The following is a 20570-nucleotide window of genomic DNA, read 5'->3' on the forward strand; positions in this document are numbered from 1 at the left end:
AAACAGCACACCATACAGTGACTTTGAGCGGGTGTAATGGCTCTGCGTGGGTTACACGCGGATTTTCAGTGCCCCAGAAGCGTAAATTTAGCTTATTTACGTACCCGCTAAGATGGAAATGGGCCATCACTCATGAATATTTTTGATGAAAAAACCGACCGATTATTGGTCGAATAAATAGTCAGCAATATTCCGCGTTCTGGAACAGAGTAGCGTAACATTGTTTATTAACGTGTATTTCGCATGTGTTTACTAAACAGAACTGATATTAGGGGCCAATCGCAAAATTTATAGCATTTTCTGATAGGAGGATTACTTTTGCGCCACCTTGTAGATCCACTCCCACTTTAAAAAAGTAAGTTTTCTGTAACAGAAAACACATTCACATCACCAAAAAGTGTTATAGTGTTTTATATAAGAAAAATATTGAAATATGTGATAAGATTATCCCTCGAAGATTAAAAAAAAAATACCTCTAACTTTAGCTTCGAGTTTAGTTTCGCTCCAAAATGTGTAATATACAGCTAGTCTGATATGGAAATTTTAAACTCTGGTGTACTTCGAACTCTGTCATCGCATTGTTAACATTTAAATATCATTAACATTTTTTTATCGTTTCAAAGACCTATCGATGAATTTGACTGCTGTGGTTTGTGGCCTATTCGCATAGACGTGCGACTTAAGAAAACCCCACAAGAAAAGTTCTAACGGGGTCAAATCACAAGATCTCGGTGGACAGTTCACATCACCTCCACGTGAGATGACCATGTCCTTAAATCGATCGTGCAGAATGTCCAATGTGGCATGAACTGTGTGGCACATATCACCATATTGAGTGCATATAGCCTCTTTCCACCAAACCATCAGCAGCACATTTGCTAGTAATATCCCTATGTTCACACACCCATGCAAGTACTCATCCTAATCAAGGATACCCGGAATTCCCGGAAAAGACTTGTTGTTGCGTATACACTGGAATTTTCTGGGAATTTATCGCAGCTAGGAATACACGAATATCCCTGTCTGATAGTCTGTTATGTCTAAGCCATTAAAGTTTCGAGAGCTAAAGGGCTTAAGAGTGCAACAATCAATGTGATCCGCAAGATTCTGTATACTTACATTAATACTATCATGAATGTACTATACATGAGCCGAAAAATTTCGTTGGAGCCTCCTTTAAGAGCATTCATTTTGAGGAACTGCCCAGTGCTTTCCACCATATAGAGACCGTATCAAATATCTAGTTTATACTTCTTCAAGTGATACTCGATTTTGTAGACATACGTTCACAGAGAAAACAGATTCGTGGTAGCAATCGAATTTGTTGCCAATCGAATGATTCCACCTTAGTGATCGAATATTAAAGTTGTGGCTACGAAATTTTGGAAGTGGTAACAAAAGTTTGATTGCTTCAACCGAAATTCTTCTTTATCAACTGACATTCGGTTGATAGAACCAACAAATTCTGTGTGTACAATCGAATCATTCGATTGGCAACAAATTCGGTTGCTATCACGAATCTGTTTTCTCTGTGTTGCTGTCAAGACTTTTAATGACCTTAAATATAGGAATACTGAATCTTCACGAAAACAATACATGTTTAGTTTTGGTCGGAATTGCACTCCATGTTGCATAGTCTCCGCTGTGATATTAAATACCTGACACCGATGGCCAAATTCAAAATTAAGAGGCGATAAGAAAATGCAAATTTTAAAAAGAAAGTCCTAAAAATTATGAATATTGTTTTTTATGAGATCTTTATTTTATCAACGTTTTGAGTATATGTTAACTAGTCCAACAATGAGAGGTTTAAAGGAGGATATTAAATATAAAAATTCGTCTGTATCATCGGTTCCCAAATGGGGGTCCACTGCCCACTAGGTGTTCGTATAAACATTACAGGGGGCCGCGGTGAACTCAGGAAAACCCTAAGCTTTAACAATGTAGTGTAATTTATTTTTCAAATTTAATTTGATTATTTGCAATGACGGTTCCATGATTAGTTCGCGTTCTGGATTTCTTAAGTTGACCAAAACAAAAATTCCATGCAATTTCTTGCTGTAATCACTATGCCAATTTATAAGCTTTGATCACACAAAACTATTATTTCACACAGAAGTTCGATGGCTCTTTAAAGTAAATATGTAGATATTTTCCTTTTAAGTGAAAGAACAAACATTTGAACAAAATTCTAAAAAGGGCTTTATGTGTAAAATTTCGTAGTGGAAAACTAAACATTTAGACAAACTTAATTAATTAAATATATATTTTCTGTAGGGAAATACCTAATATATTCGGAGCAAAAATAAATTAAATTTAATATAACCCATTTGCTAAATTTGATTTCGAATCGGATAAAATCGAAAACAGTTTGAACTTTGTATTATTACGAAGTTTTCCAGTTTGGCTCTGAATGTTAGAACTATAAATCAAAGCACATATTCAATCACATATGGACGCAGAACATAATATTCGATGAGTATTATATGAAAGAACTTCGAAAACACAAACAATACCGCAATTGTTAAAGTTTTTGTGCAGAACTTTATATCGCCCAAAACTGTTACCTCAGAATCAGAGTCGATTTAATGATAACAGTCCGTCCGTCCGCCTGGCTGTCCATGCAAGTTTCTGTTCATTCGGTTCATTATCTCAGCTATTTCCCATACAAATGTTCTCTCGAAATAGGACTTTGTGGGTCATATATGCTTGATTTATATATTGTAGATATCCATACAAATTTTTCCACAAATAAGTTTTATATACAAATAAATCACACCAAAAAATTTTGTAGGGATGGATTGACCATAGCTCCCATATAAGACACACTTTCGAAAATTACTTTAACGAGTATAAAACACATAAAAATATTGTTATGCAGAAAATCATCAACACAGATAAGTTTCATACTAATTTCAGGGCGATCGGTCCATAATTGGTCATAGTTTCCATACAAGGCCCACTTACGAAAATCACACAAAAATATTATTAAAATTTTAAAAGAAAAATGTTTTTGCTCATTTATTTCCCCTTCATGTAGATATGTTGAGTTGTAGATAGTAATCCCTGGTCCACAACATTCATGTGAATTTGTCAATGATTCTCTCCACGGTTTTTACCCAAAACGATAATAAAAATATTGGTGTAATGTCCTTTGCCATGGCATATGATGCTTTCCCTCCCTTTGGAATAAATATCACGGAACATTAGGTATATCGATTGGATATTGAATATAAATATGCATTGGAATATATAATCAGCGCTGGAGTAATTAAAATTGCATTATTCTGCAGATCATCCGGTTCTATGCCATCACAGTTCGGATACTTGTAGGGATCAAATCTCTGTATGGCGCAATTCACTTTATCCTTGTTAATTTGCCGGGGACCGTAACGGTTATGAGTGATATCAAAAAACTAATTTTATAATATAAACAAAAATCCATCTAAAACTGTTATTTTTCAATGCAGAAATAAAAGTTCGCATGAAACTCTTAAAGCCGTCATAAAAAAACTCATTTGAGGAGTTTTATTTTTTCCGTCATAAAATACAAGTCATTTTAAAGTTTTATTTTTCCCGTCAGAAAATAATACTCGTTTTATGTAAATTGGCACCTAACGCTTACCGCTGGTCAGATCATTACAATTTGTAAATCCCCTTGCATTGCAATCATTAAAATAAAACCAAGTGGGATTTTAAATTATTATTGTTTGATTCTTATTACTAAATTGTTGTTGTTTTTTTTTCTTAAAAAAATAAATTACTACAAGCATTATATCAGATAGACTCAGTAATGAAAGATACTGACAAGAAGTAGAAAATAAACCAAAAGGCAAATGACTTTTATTTTATGACGAAAAAAATAAAAGTCCTCAATGAGTTTTTTTCTGACTGAAAAAATAAAAGTCCTCAAATGAGTTTTTTTTATGGCGGCTATTTAAAACTCCTTGAGATCATTTTTTAATATCACCATAGCCTCTGAAAGAGCACTTCAATACGAATCTATTGGTATATAACAGTGCATAAGCAAGCATCTAAAAGTCATAGAATCATAAGCTTTTGAAATTTTTTGATTATCTGATTTGGTCCAATTGTTATGATATCGAGCCCTTAGCGAAAAATTATCGTAAGCGACAAAACATAAATTTTACAGGAAAAGGTTTTTTCGATTATTTTGAAATTTATACATAGAATTAAAAATATTATGATGCGATATAATATAATTTCGTTCAGCCTATTTGTCTATTTTTCAAAAATATTTATAACTATTGACAATTAAAAATTCATGGAATACTTTATTGAAAAATATGACAAAAAATGTTTTTTATTGAATTTTTGCATAGATAAAAATTCTTCGAATTAAAATAAAACTGTTATTTATGAATAGTTTTTAATGAAATTTCACAGTTATGTAAAATTTTCTATTCCAAATGGAAAAATAAAAACGAATTTTGAAATTTATTATCAGCAATCCCGCAATTCGCAAAAAAGTGTTGAAAAATCCCAAAAATGGAAATTTTTAGTTGTTTGGCTATAATATCCATACCAGGGTCGGAGTTATCGGAACCCTTTACAAAATAATTAAAAGCATATTGGGTCATCTAAAATCGGTTACTATATTTTGATATCGAATTTGCGATTTGAGAAATTTTACCATAAAGTTTAATTTTACATAAAAAATAGGTGTTTTCTGAATGGACCGGGTCCCTTCGGTAACAAAAATTTTTAATTGTTTTGTTATTTAAAATATTTTACGAAAACCTAGCTTTCAGAAAGTATAAATTCCTTATACAGCCTCTTAGAAATTTTTTGTGATAACTTAAAAACAAAAACAGTTCTTTTTTCCCAAAAAATTAGCGAAAAATCGGCTTTTTAATAGTTTTTAAATTCAAATGCATATAACTTTGGACTTATTCATTATTTTTAAACAGTTCTTTTTCTATTTGACACATACATATGTTGGTAGTCCAATAAAGGAAAACTGAAGAAAATCGGAAAATATTTGGATACAAAAAACTGGAGTAGGTTGGGTAAAAATATTGAAAATTTAATTTTCAAATGCGAATATCTCCTAAGCTATAAGAGGTAATTGATAGCTACGATAGCTAGGATTTTATATGTGTAATTTTTTGAAATTGGAACACAAACGAAGAAATAGGATCGTTTTAAAAATGTAACATACCCGAGGTGTCCTACTTTGAGGGCCCTTGGTGGCGCCCCTGGTGAGCCCATGAGGGTCACATTCAGAACTTAAAGTCAGAAGCACTTCTTCTTTGTGCATGTTAAATTTCATTCAAACCGATCTAACCATTTAGAAGTTACAGATTTATTTCCTTCTTTTTTTTCTATACCACTATGTGTCGCTTACGATAAAATTCGTTTACTGTAAAATGTAAACATTGACTTACAATAAAATCTTACCCCCTATAATTTCTAAGTTATTAACAGTTTTGATATTCTGAGAACGCTAAAACAATAAATAACAAATTTAGAAAATGTCGCTTACGATAATTTGGCGCTAAGGGCTCGATATGTTTCTAACGAAAAAACTCAAATGGCGCCACTGTGTGTTGTGTTCAAAGGAAAGTTGCCTGTAAAATATGTATCTTTGAACACTTCCAACGTCTGAAGTAAATAGTTCAAGTACCATCCTTTTGGATGTGGCACTGAACGGTTGGTGTTTTCAACAAAATCTTTGGAAAACTTTTTGCATTTCTGACCTGATTCCTAAAATAGCTCAACGATGACTTACTATATGTCGATCAGCCACCTGGTCTTTCGACATCGTGTAATAGTTTGCAATATCTTTGTCTGGAGTTCGATATATCAGACATGGAGGTTTCTTCTCCTCTACTTATAGACGGTTTACGCGGTTAAATTATATAGAGAGTGGTCTGAGATTATTCACAGAGCATTCAATATTCTTAGTGTAACTTATCAAAGTATCATATTATGACACTTTTTGGTATGTAAACAGAGGATGGATATTTTGTCACTTTTATACTATTGACACAAATTTCCATTAGGGTATTTTTTTGGATTTGTGAAATAATATGCTGAAATTATTAGTGCCTAAGTATTAGGCTGTTGACAAAATTTTGTACTTTTAATGATAAAGTTAAACTTCAGGACCAATGCGGCATGAGTTATCATATCTGATATAGCACAAATTTTTATAAATGCATTTTTATATCAAATGTCTGATCCGCATTACCTTCAGTTGGAACAAAGTAAGCTGATTAGGTGTCCTTTTTATAGCTACTATGTAATAATAGTTAGTACTTCTTATTCAAGTCACCCATTCATCTCCATCACACATTCAGTAACATTGTTTTCCACAAGCTTGATATTACTATCATATACGAATAGTATAACAACCATTGTGTTGGTCATAATTAAAAGAAAATGCTTGTATAATTAATTGGGTTTTTACTTAACTTTTTATCTTTTATTTCCGTTTTTTGTTTTCATTTTCATTTGATTTTCTTGCTGTCTCTGGTTTGTTCTTACATTCTCACATCCTGTCTGCCTGGCCATCTCAACAATGCCTGTAAAAATATGTATGTGTGTGTGTATTTTGTTTACTGCCTCTTGGCCATGTGTTTTGCTTTACAACAATAATTTGTGGTGCTTTTGGACATACATTGAAATATTGTCACACACACATAAACACAATTACACCCATACTATTGCAACAACATACAAACCAAACAAATTTTGTAAAAAAAAAATATAACAACACGTTCACAGTGAAAAGGAACGTCAAATTACCAAGATTGAAGAGGAGAAACATCGTAAACGTGAACGTGAGTTGGGTAAAAACTACTTGCTGGAAACCTATTTAAATGGTTTAGATGAAGCCGAATGCGAACCGGAAATACAAGATGGTGAAGAGATTTTTATAGGTAAGTACAATGTGATGATGAATTTTTGTTCTACTGTATAACATGAGCAGGCAACATGAAAACCAAAACCAAAAATTATTATTTTTCTTTTTTATTTCTTAGATCTATTATAGAGCAGGGAATATACACGTATGCGATTTTTTGACATGTTTTGACATTTAATACGTGTTACATGCATGTCTTAGATTCCATATCAATAACAAAGATTGACACAATTTTAAATTGGTACAGATGTTGTCCTGTTTTTGTGTATTTTTTATTTTTTTGTTTTTATTATTTTTGTTTTTCTGGAAACAAGTAACTACATCTTGTTATTTTATATTATGTTGTAGCCATAAATCACTTGAATTATTTAGCAGTACTTGAGATGTTTTGTGTTGTTTTTAGGATAAGGTAAAGATAATTAAGATGTAATTGTGTGGAATATGCTTGAAGGTATAATAGCCATTCTAATGGAGTCTCTTTAATTTGGTATTTTAGGAGATATATTTAGATGAGGCAAATGTTGACACTGGGGTAAATATATTTTTGGTATTAATACTTCGCTTGTGCTAATGTTTGCAACGCCCAATAAAATTGGTCTAACATTCACATTAAATTGTGTCCGTCCATCCGTCTGGCTGGTCGCAATTTTAAACATATTTCGACGAAATTAAAAAAGGTTGGTTCATTATTTTGGCCAGTCTCACCCCCAGTTAGGTGAACATTGGTAAAACTCATCCTGAAATTTTTTTAGATAAATCGGCTAGGGTTAAGACCCTCTGAAGTTTTGAGATGCATTTACAAGGGGAAAAAATTAATTTTTTTCAGTTTTTGTAAAAATTTTGCCATTAAAAAATTACTTTTGCAATTTAGTTTAAAAGAATAGAAATGTGTACGTAATTGTCGTTCTAATGAGATATAAAAAACAGAAATTGATTAAAAAAATTTTAAAGTTATTAAAAATTTCCCATGTCATTAACGTGTCTAAGGCCAGTAAAACAAGATATGTAGGAACAAAATTAATATATTTTGGGAAATATATCCATATTTACTTATATATGAGTTTTTGGCTTCGTAGGGGATACCTTAAACCTATTCGCAGGTATGACCAAAAATATATTTTTTTGAACGGCAGTTTCAAAGCTCCATTTTCAAATTTTGTTAAATATATTTCAGAATTTTTTGATCATCTTATTAGGGATGTATTGAGAATATAATAGGGAATAAAAATATGAAAAAATTATGAAAATATCTCCTTTAGTTTTTCCGCACCTGTGATTTAAATTTTGCAATTTTCGAGAAAATAAAATTTTGTTGGTGATATTTTCGCGAATGAGCTCAATTTCCTTACTGATATGAATTTTAAGTAGAACCTATTATGAATATTATAGTACAGATAATTCTAAATATACTCTGAAAGGTTTACTAAAATTGGGAAACATTAAACCTTAAATCGTGAAGGTCAAAGGTCAAATCTTTCAATATTTGGAATTTCTAAAGGAAAGATAGCGAAATGTTATATATTTTTGGGTCGATTTTGATGAAACTTAAGAAAAATATAACACGAAGTCTAGTATTTATAATAAAATCACAAAAATGGTAATTAACCCTTAATGGTACTTGGGGTTAAAATGACCCCAAACTATTTGAAATAATTTTTTTTTAAATTTTTAGTTTTTATTTTGAAACATTTGTACAATATAAATATATTCAAAGTATTGGCCATTGTAAGCTATGACATTTTCACATCTTTCTTGTAACATACATATGGATTCCGCGCCAAAAAACTGCTCATCTTTTGATAACAAGAACGTATCAAGTCAATTTCGGATACTCTGTTGTGAAGTAAAGCGCAGCCCAGATAGAAGTTGTTGATGCAAAACTTTCCATCTATTTATTTCAAAATTATTTTTAAAAGGTATACCAACATATGGCCGAGCGTTGTCATGATTGAATATTGCGGTTTTATGTCTGGTTTCATAGTCTGGCCGTTTTTCGGTCAATGCTTGCTTCCCTGTGATGGTCTGGATAGATTACAGTATTTGTTAGGACCCTTTTGGTCCAGATACAGAGCATTACCTTAGCGCCATGGATATTTGGCTTTGGTATTGATTCGGCTGTTTGACAGGGCTGCACATATGATATTTTACGCTTGTAATTGTAATGGATCCATTTTTCATCGACAGTAATGATTCGGTGCAAAACTTATTTTCTTTTATAGCGTTCAAGATGCATTTAAGATATACAAAATCGTCTTTCAAGGTCTCTCAAGTTCAATTCGTATCGCATCCAATTTCCCTGATTTTGGGTGAATCCTGCTGCTCATAAACGGTTTGAAATTGTTGCTCGAGTAGCTATCAATAATTGTGCAATCTTCATGCTCAGAAAAAACTATTTTTTAAACCGTTTCAATTCAAATATTTATCACATATTGAACTGGTTTCAATTATTTCATAATTGGATCAACACAGTATCTATTCAATAATTTTTGTATTTAAAGTTCAACCAATAACGAAAATTTTATATTCAATTGTCAACATTATCAAATTCAAAACTCAAAATTCAATAGAAAATATCAGAAAATATGTGATAAATGTTTGAATTAAATAGTTTTTTCTGTGTGGAGCAATGATTCCAATTCTTGGTCTTCAAACCTTGGCCTGGGCGACCTTTGTCTTCCGTGTCAAAATCACCAGTTCTGACCAACACAAACCATCTCTCGCACATTGATACCGGTGCAACACATTCACCACAAGCTTCGGTGAGCAATCGGTGTGCTTCATTGGCAAATTGAAGAAGTAAACCTCAACATTTTCGAAGAAAAAAATACTTTGTTGTTTACACTATAATGTTCAATAACTAAGTGATAATAAATGACAAATATGTACCCTTTCAAAATGACATACAAGTTATTAAAAACAAAAACCAAGTTTAAAATATTCAAAAGATAGAATGAAATCACGTGCCCTATTTTCATGGTGATCGGTTCATAATTGATCATAGATCCCGCATCCGAAAATTAATTTGACGAGTATAGGTTGTTTTTAAAATCGTTAGCATATAATAGTTAAATTAAAATTTGTCTTCCGGAAAATTTATAGTAACGAGTTTATAAGTAAATCAGTTTTTTAATGTCTTTTGATGGGTTTAATACATTGTTATGTTATACGTATTCTAAATATTTAAAAGTTTAACAGTTTTGTCATACGTTCAGAATATTTGTTTTTTGATTTTAATCATGATATTCTGAAAAAATTTTAAAGAATTGAATTTATTTATCTGTTGTCCAAGTTATAGTTTTTTAAAACTAAAATTTCTTAAATGTTAAATTAATTTTTTTTTACATAAAATCCTTTATTGTATTACAGTCTTAGATATCCTTAAGCAATCATGAAGAGTTTTCTTTAAAATAAAAAGAGTCTGGTAATAACGATAGGTTTTCTTAGTGCTAACAATAAACCCACTTTTTATTTACTGGTATCTTATTATGACTGTGCTATTATACCTTTAGTTTCTTCATTACGACATTGTTTGTTTAGGACCTATAAAAATATTTACACTCGTTAAAATTTACCACAATATATGGCAGACATTGCAAACAATCACACGCATGAAATTCGATAAAAAAAAAGATATTTGCCACAAAACAACAGTTAACATAATAATTATGTTATAAATATAAGTGTGAAAACATAAACCATTCTGTTTGAGTATTTTTTTTCTCCAAAAATTAATTTAATTTCCGTTAAGTGTCAGGCAAAAAACGGATTTCATATGAGTTTTTTTACTGCTTATTTTTGGAGTAAGAAAAAAATTTAATTTGATTACATTTAATTTTAGCAACATTATTTCTGGCAATTTTTATTGGTAATACAATAGGAAACGTGCTGTAGCACGTTTTGTATTGTATAGATTTTTTTTGACTACAGCTTGAAGCTATTAAATAATCAGCGGAAAGAAGAATTTTACTTTAATATAAATTCGTTAGACGTATTCCTAAACATTTTAATATGATTGTGTTGAAAAAATGCGGAAACATATGTACAATGGGATGATCCTAGAGGAAATTTTCAACGTTTGCATTCAGCTTGTGTAGCCTTTACTATAGATAATGTATACTATTTGTTTGAAATATAAAACAAATATTGCAATTTATACAAGTTTAGTAGAAAATTTAATTCATACATTTTAATTTCAAAGAACAATTTAAATCAAATTTCAAATGGAAAACTAAATCTGTTTTCATAATTTTTTTTATTCAGAGAATTCATCAAAAATTCTCAAATATAACGTTTCATTGCCAAACACGTTTAAAATTCGCCACGTTTGTTGAAAAATCGCAAAAATATCTGACATCCCTGTTGTCAGTTTCATTGTAATATGTTGCGTATGAGTAATAAGTAATTCTTTTTAAACACTCATATTGCTCATACGTATAATGAATTGTCAGGAATTTAGTTAGAGCCTATTTACTAGGGTATTTAATTATTCGGGATTCTGGTTTAATCGGTTAATCAAGCAAATAATTAATCGGGATTTAGATTTAATCGGTTAATTTTAAATTATTCGATTAACCGAATAATTTCAAATATGGTATTTGAAATCCATTTTATACCCTTTGTCATTCCGTTTGTAATTTCTATATTTTTTATTTGCGACCCCACAAAGTATATATATTCTGGATCGTTATAGATAGCGAAGTCGATATAGGCATGTCCGTATGTCCGTCAGTATGTTGAAATCAACTTTCCGTAGCCCCCAAATAACTTAAATACATGATTCACACATCAGTATATCGGGAATTCATCCGGCTCGGTTGCTATTTAAAAGCTAAAAAATCGGCCGACAAATGGCTGAGATATAAGGAAAAAACCGGGACAACCTCGATTTTTGGCCTATTTTTGATCTATGTCATTAATATATTCAATATGTATATCAATGATAGATATTTCAAAGTCCATTGCAACGATGTATATAAGGCTATAGTAAGTTGGACCTACAATGGGTCAAAATCGGGAAAAATATTTTTTAACCCGATTTTTTTTTCATTCAAATTGTTTTTGTCTCATGAATTCTTTTTCAAAAACAAAATTAAAAAATTTGTAAAAAACTTTTTTAAAAAAAATTAAAATTTTGTCTACCTAAAAATATTTGTTTTAAAATATAACTTGGTAAAGGGTTATATAAAATTGGCACAGCCGAATATAGCTCTCTAACTTATTATATACCTACAAATGTGAGTTTTTTTTATGATTTTAGTGAGATCTTTTGAAATAATCTGCTTAAAAAAAGAATAAAATTTTTTTTTTCATATTTTATTTATTGTATCTTCACAAAATAATGTGAACTATCAATAATTTGTTAAAATCTTAAATCTAAATATTAATTTTTATTTACGTCCCACCACAGTTGGTCGAAAAATTATGCTTAATTTATAGATCCTATCATCAGCGCAGGTCTGTTGGATTCCTTCTTCTTAGTCGGATGTAGCCATTACTTCTCATTAATGTTCGTGCAAGTGGGTTAGGGTGAACTTCTAACTTTTTCAAATATGACTCCGCTTGTTTTTTTATTTCATTTTTCACCAGGGAGACACCTAGGTCCTTATGAATGTTAATATTTCTCACATACAAAGGCGCTGCTGTTATCATTTTTAATATTTTATTTTGGAGGCCGTGTCCCATAATTGAATTCCATAGCACCATATGGGTTTTATTATTGAGCTGTACAGCAAAAGTTTGCAATCTAAACTAAATCTCGAGATTTTACCAATTATCCAGTAAATTTGTAGAAATTTTAACTTAATTTGAGTCAATTTCGTATCTATATGCTTTTACGAGGTATAACGTCGGTCTAGAAGCAGACCTAGATATTTAACTTCGGTTTGTTGAGGTATTATATGATTATTTATTAGGATTGGAGGGCATGATTCTCTACGCAATGTGAATGTAAGATGTATACATTTTTGCTCGTTTACTTTTATTCTCCATGGTTTTAACCACCTTTCTATGTCGATTATATTATGTGGGTTCGACTGTTTGTAGGCATATCACAAGTATATAGCAAATATAGGAAGGGACCCAGTATACTTCCTTGGGGTACGCCTGCTTCAATAGGCTGTGATGAACTTATGAAGTCTCCCTCTTTAAGAACGAACTTTCGATGACTTAAATAACTTTCTAGAAGCTTATGTGTGTTTACTGTTAAATATTGTTTTATTTTTATTGATAATCCTTCATGCCATACTTTGTCGAAGGCTTGCGAAACGTCGATGAAAAGTGCAGAACAATATCTTTTTTCTTCAAATGTCTTGGATATGATATCTACCAGCCTGTGAGTTTGTTCTATGGTGTTATGTTTTTCTCGAAATCCGAATTGATTAGTTGGAATATAATCAAAATGATTCACTATCGGCTTTAACTTGTGCATTAAGAATTTTTCCAATAGCTTTGATATATTTGACAATAGGCTAATGGGTCTATATGATTCTACTTTAGTGTGATCTTTTCCTGGCTTAGGTAACATTGTAACTATAGAAACCTTCCATTCTGGTGGATAATATTCAAGGCGTAATATAGCATTAAAAATAAATAGGATTAACCTTCGCTTTACCAATACCCACCCGGGTGACCACATCGATTTTATTGGTTTAATATTTTTTTTAATTTTGTTTCGATTTAAATGAAATTTGTACTCACTGAACAAATTCTAGAGTTCTATAGAATTTAATAGAACCATTTTAAACTTTTTATAAGGTTTTTTAATTTTTTTAAAATTTCGTTCTTCGCATATATTTATAGAAGTGTAGTGTCACCCGGGTGGGTATTGGTAAACCATGTACATAAAAAACCTTTGGTAAAGCGAAGGTTATACTTAATGCAATTTGGGGTAGCTCGAGGAGCATATTGTTACTGATTTTATAACAACCAGGTGATTTTTTGGAACTTAAATCAACAATAGCCATTTCAATCTCTGAAATCTCAAGAATACAGTTAAATGTTTTCTTTTTAATAAAACTTGACTTGGAAAAAACCCTCTCGCTGATTGTAGATGTTGGGGAAATCGAAAGTATGGCATGATAAGAATATCCAATATCTCAGTTTGTTTTTAGTTTTTTCTAAGCATATAAAATCCTTTATTATATTTTTTGGATTTTTAGATTTTGAATAATTTTAATAGTTTCGTTAAGTTCTGTTTCAGTAATTTCTCCAGTTTCGTCTATAAATGTAAAAACAAACGATGTTTAAATAAATTAAATATGTCAGTTCTTATACTAAATGTTCGAAAAAATATGTAATTTTTCTTTGATATTTGAATTAAAATGGAAAAATAAATGCAAAAAACTGTAAAAAAAAGAAATGTCGGTTAATCGACACAAATTAATTGGTTTATTGGTTATTTGAAAATCGGCAATTTTTAATTATTCGAATAGTTAACTGACCAAAATATCGATTGAATATCCTACTATTTGCATTGGGCATTAATCGTAGTATTTTTTTATGTTTTCTTTCACGATTAAACGAAAAAATTTGTGCCTTGCAAATTTTCATATTAATATTTGACAACTAACAACAATTAAAAATCCCCTACAATTGCAAGACATGCGTCTTCGTACAAATTTTACTGCGATTTATCGCACGAAAAATTGCCAATATAAATGGGCTCTTGATTTTATATGCTTTCAGGCGATTTTTAATTTTAATTTCTATATTTTCATTACATTCCTGTGATGTTTGTTTATTTTTTCCATGCAATCTTCATTTATTATTACAGTCTGTTTACGTATTCATGTTAAATCTAGTCTGTGAATTTTGTTAGTAACTTTGTGTGTAATTTTAATAAAATTATAAAAAAAAGAAAATATTTTTGCATAAAATAAATCTTATCAATAATATACCCACAAGGACAGTTTTATCACCATCATCATCAACCTCCATAAATCTGTTTGGTTTTATTGTATGAAAATTGGTTATAAAAACCATAAAAAAGACATACTAAGGTGAGTTGAATTGCTGTCCTTGAGTTTTTGTAAAGAAAATATATTTTAGGCATTTTTATGATCAATTTCTTCCATAATAAAGCTACATTAGGTGGGTTTAGATGGGAGTGAGTTCATTTCAGATTAAAATTAACAAAGCAGTATAAGGAAGTAAAAGCATGTTGCTACATCCGTTGTTTATTAAGTATTTTTAACATGTAGGTTTTTTTTTTTAATAATTTATTATGCAAGTTATTTATTGAATTTTTGTATAATGCAATTTTAGCTAAATTATATCTGGTACTAAAAAGTGTTCCACCCTTATTTATACATGTTTTTAAATTTTTATTATCTTTGTTATCGTCTGTGCTTATGGTTATGAATGTAAATACTCGTATATAAAATATTTCATATTGAATCCTTTTCAATATGCTGAGAAATCTTTTACAAAAATACGCATTAAATCTGGTAGACAAATTTAATGGTGGCAAATAAATTGTTTAGCCCTGAGACTTGTTTTTATCATAATAGCAATAAAGGTAAGGTTTTTTTCAGAAACTTTTATTTGTAATTTTTTTTGAGGGGCATTAAATTTAAAGTATATACTCAAACAGGTGTTGTACAACATCCGATAAACAAATTTATATTCTTTATGATTGATGTTTTATCTTAACTCCAAATGATATAGATTTATATATAGGTTTCCGTTGATAACATTTTATGTACAGGGTCTTCCAATAGGGACTTTCGAACAGTGAGAGTTGACTCGGCTGTCATTTATTCAGTTGACAAGGCTATCACCGTCAATGGCGTGCGGTATTGGTTGATGATTACCAATTTCTTTTGGCCTGAATTCGATGATATGGGCACCAGCGATAAGTCGTTTCAATAGCTCATGCCACTTTGGACATTCTGCCCGATTTATTTGAGGACATGGTCATCTCTTGTTGAGGTGAAATGAACTGGCCATGAATATAGTGCGATTTGACCACGTAAGAATTTTTCTTGTGGAATTTTTTTAAGCCTCAGGTCTCTGTGAATAAGCCACAAACTACAGCTGCTTATTCATACAGACCTGCAGCTTATCGAACATAGTAGAAATTTGTTAAAGAATTTTTTAAAATCATTTCTTAAAAATACATTTCCTAGCATATTTTCAAATATCGAGGGCCTACATTCAAACCCCTCTACTTTAATTTTCACAAAAATTTCTTTTTGATGGTAAAATGTTCAGTAAAACAGCCCTCATTTAGGGTGTGGATTTCATAACAAACTAATTTTTTTTTGCGGTTTTATTTGCATTTTTGTTATTTCTCTATCTTACATAATTAATTTCAAATATTTTTTTGGAATAATTTCTTTGCAATGTATGTTTTCTTACTATTTTTTGCATGCTGAAAATGAATTTGACATTTTTTAAACATTTATCAAAATAGCAAAAGCCGATTCTGAATTGAATTACCATGAAAATATTTTACCTTTCAATTTTTATTTTGGAATTTGCTTAAAAAGAGTGCCTCGGCCATTTTTACATATTCCAAATTTGGCTGCGTGTAACTCTTTATAGAGACGAGATAACTATAAGCTAATTATTTTAATTTTATTCGACATTTTATCACAATTATAGCTGATATTTAAAGAATATCTAAAAAATTAAAAAAAAAAATCTAATAGCTCTTGACCTAAAAGAGATAACACTCATGTTTTTCTCATGTTCTTCTCAAGGACTATTTACATTTTAAATTTCAGCCCATTCGGATCATAAATGGAGTTTTGGCGATTTTTTTAAACAATTTGAGACCCGAGGTGGCGTGTAATTTTGCTAATCAAGCGTAAAGAGCAGTATTTACATTGGTGTCTTTGGTGAACTCCACTAAAATATTCCTGCAAACATTTTTGTGGAATAGTTTAATCCTGTTTTTTAAAGGACTTTTTTTAATTTTCTCGAAAAATGGGTCAAACTGACCCCTAAATAGAGGAGCTAGAGGGTTATGACCTTCCACAAAAATGATCCCCATAAAATTTCATAATATAACTCAGACAATAAGAATTCTATCAGACATTAACTTCCAGAATTTGTTTCATTAAGTATAATGCTCCCTTTTATAAAAAAATTCAAACTTTGACCAGCTGGGCTATATGTAAAACAACCCTATAAGTTTATTCTACAAAAATGATCTACTCTACATGCTCTTTCAGCTCCAATCAATTTGTTGGACAGTGTAGTTACAATGTTGACAAATTTATTCGTTTTGCTTCCATTAGAACAGGACAAGCAAAGAGCAATTCTACTATGAAAAAATTTAACACCTTATAACAATCTTTCGGAGTTGTGATTGTAATTTATATTTTGTCAAAATCATAAACCCTTAAAAAATTGATAATTAAGTTTGATATCATAGATTTTAAAAGAAAAGTGAGGAGCCGCGGAACAAACGATACTTTTTGGAAAATTTAAAAATTTTGGGAAATTGATTTTTCCTAGAATTTCCAAATATTATAAAATTACCAAAAAATCAATTTTAGTGTTTATAAAAAACGGACTTTTTAAAAAACCGGTTTGTCGGTTAACCGAAAATTGGCCTTTTTGAAAAAACCGGTTTTTCGGTTAACCGACATCGAAAAAACCGGTTAAACCGGTTAACCGTCATATATGTGTAGAAAACATAAAATGTCCAATAAAGTATATACAGCTTCAAAATTTGCAATTTTGAGTAGTCAGGAATTGTTAATATTAAATAACTATAAATGTACAAAAGTGCTAAGTCCATTTATTTTGTAAAAATTTCAAAATTATTATCTCAGTCAAATGAGTATAAATATGTTACTAAATATATAATACTTGTTTAAATTATTGGTTTATTCATTGAATTTCAATCAAAAAATGTAAATAATTTTTTTAATTAAATATTTCATAATTTTGAAATCTATTATCACCTCGACTTTCTGATATGAAACAGAAAATGTTACAAGTCCCAAAAAAAAGACCTATAAGATGTAAACGCTTCCTCTTAGCTGTGATTATTTGTCATTATAAAAAAACTCCATTATCAGATTTCATAAATATTTAAAATAATGGATTTTAGAACGTTTTTTGTCTCTCTAACACTAATGAAATTAAATTTATTGAAAGAAGGTATGTACATCGAATTCAATTTAACGTTTGGTAAAATCATCACTAAGTTTTTAATGAATACTTAGTAAGATTTAGCCAAAATTTATAGAGTTATGCGGAATATAATTTTAATTTTTAATAGTTTCATTATGTGAAATTTATTCTGAAAAAGTTTTAAAGTAAACTCATCGTCCTCTACTATTTAGAATCATTGTAATTATTAAAAATATTAATCTAAAGAGGTTTGTATTGTAAATCAGCAGTTTAGGTTTCAAGTCAGACAAATAATGTGTATACAATGAATATTAAAAATGAAGTAAAACGTGAGATTTGTTAATTTTAGTCACAAATTTTAAAAACCGGTTAACCGAGTGATAAAAACCCGATAAACCGGTTAACCGAAAATCAACATTTTAAATTAACCGGTTCGCAAAACACCGAGATTTCGAAGAAAAACCGGTTTTTCGGTTAACCGGTTTATAAACACTAATCAATTTGTAAAAAAATTCAAAAAGTACCTTTTGTTCTACTGCTTTTCATATATAAATTACTAACAAAAATGAAAAAAAAAATTAATAATCAGAAGTAGATTGACATGTAAAATATGGGACTTCTTGTGAATTAATTTCATTAGAGTTTCCACTACACTGAGGGAAAAATGTCGTTCCAAAATCGACAACGGTTGGTGTCATTTTGACACCGTACGTTTACAATTTGTAAAAAAACGGGTATGAATCGACAACTTAATGTTGTTAAATTATTCGCCGACGCATCTCTACATGAGTTGCTGACAAGCTATTGTCAAAGTGTTGCGGCGAAACTTTTTGCTCTGCTTTGTTTTATAAGTGAGTTTTAATTTTATTTACATTAAAAAAGTGAAAATATTTAAAAACGAAAATATAAAAGAACGTGTAATTTTGTTTAATAGTGAATTTGTGTTGATGCAGATGAAGATCCAGGCAGTGCAAGAAATGAGAATATCACCGAATCCTGTGACGACATACAACTCCCAAAATTCCTGGAAACAATAAACATGCCTTCAGATTTTGTAAATATAAAAGGAAAGTAGGCCTATATATATACATATAATTATCAGCAATGTAGAACCTGTATAAGAGGTGCCACAATTAGGGATGGTATTTGAAATTTCACATACAGGAACTCCGACAATTGACTCCAATGTTTTGCCACATTTAAACATGGAATATTTATATGTATTTTATATTTAAGTATTTATTCGTATTGTATTTAAAAATAAATGTAAAACATAAAGGAATTATTATTTATTTCAATTGCCAAATCGAACGGTATCAAATCGACAACACATGGTTTCAAATTGACAACGGTGCGGTATCAAATTGACAACGGTGTGGAGTCAAATCGTACACTAACGGTGACAAATTGTTAACGGTCTGATAGTGTCAATTTGGCAACGTAATGCTGTCATTTTTTCGTTTGTCAAATTGACACCGTTCGTGTACAATTTGTGCACATACGGGGTTGATACACTATTGACACCAAATGGTGTCAAATCGTACACGGATGTGTTCATTTTTTCTCTGTGTGTAGACCTCTATCCACTTTTCCCACTTAGCTGTGAACTCTTCTATAATTGAACTTTTCATTTAAAATTTTTCTTATTATTTAGCAATATTCTTCTATTGATTGCAATTCTGGACAATAAAGATAATTGTAAAATTTCAATTCAACGACATTTTTAAATTTTTGATACTTGTGCAAAAATTTCATGGAAAACCGGAAATTACTTCATTGTAAATGTTATTGAAATTATTTAATATTCATGTGTTGAATATTTGTTTATATTTTATATTTTGCGAATATTTCCTGTATTAAAAGTTTGTGAGTATAAGTACTGAACAATTCCAATAAAATTTTGTCGTACTCATACGCTACAGTGTACTGCAGTGACATTTTCAATATGAGTATTACAACGACAACTTTAACTTGTGTTGGACATTTTTTAATTCAGAAATAATTTTGAAAATTATGAATATTTAGTTACGAGGAGAAAATGGAAAAAGTGCGCTATTTAAGCATTTTTTTTGTGAAAAAAAACCATCACTCAAACCAAGGATAAGCTTGATAAATACTGTACCATCGATTTCAATGGTAAAAAGGTGGTTTACAGAATGTCTCTAAACCCAAAACAATTTTAGAAATCCACGATATGGTGTTGGCTGATCGGAGATTGAAAGTGAGAGAGATTGTGGAAGCCATAGAATCAGTGCTTTCAATTTTGGATGATCGCTTGGCTATGAGAAAGCTTTCCGCAAGATCGGTACCATGTTTGCTCACAATCAACCACAAACGTAATAGTGCTCTAATGTGCAGTTGGCATGTCAAAAAGCCTTGAATTCGCTCTCTTATCCGCCCTATTCTCCGGATTTAGCTCCGGGTCATTATTTCTTGTTTCCAAACCTGAACATGGACATAGTCTATAGAGCTCAAAGGAGACTATGTTGATAAATAAAATATTTTTTATTCAAAAACTTCTGTTTCATTCAAAATGTCTGATCGGAAATTATTAAATAGTCTACAGAATATAATGATTTTATTGGATGTCAACATA

The 20570-nt window shown here is 30.4% G+C and overlaps 1 protein-coding gene across 1 annotated transcript in view; it reads left to right on the forward strand.

Annotated features, from left to right (window-relative positions):
- The window catches only part of LOC135955457 (uncharacterized), a 48265-nt gene that overhangs the window by 16252 nt on the left and 11443 nt on the right, over positions 1–20570 (forward strand). Inside the window, exon 3 of the mRNA XM_065505808.1 lies at positions 6751–6905. Within this exon, the coding sequence (XP_065361880.1) occupies positions 6751–6905 (155 nt within the window). The remainder of the gene's footprint in view (positions 1–6750; positions 6906–20570) is intronic.

Source organism: Calliphora vicina, chromosome 3 (genome assembly GCF_958450345.1).
Source record: "Calliphora vicina chromosome 3, idCalVici1.1, whole genome shotgun sequence".
NCBI classification, from domain to species: domain Eukaryota; kingdom Metazoa; phylum Arthropoda; class Insecta; order Diptera; family Calliphoridae; genus Calliphora; species Calliphora vicina.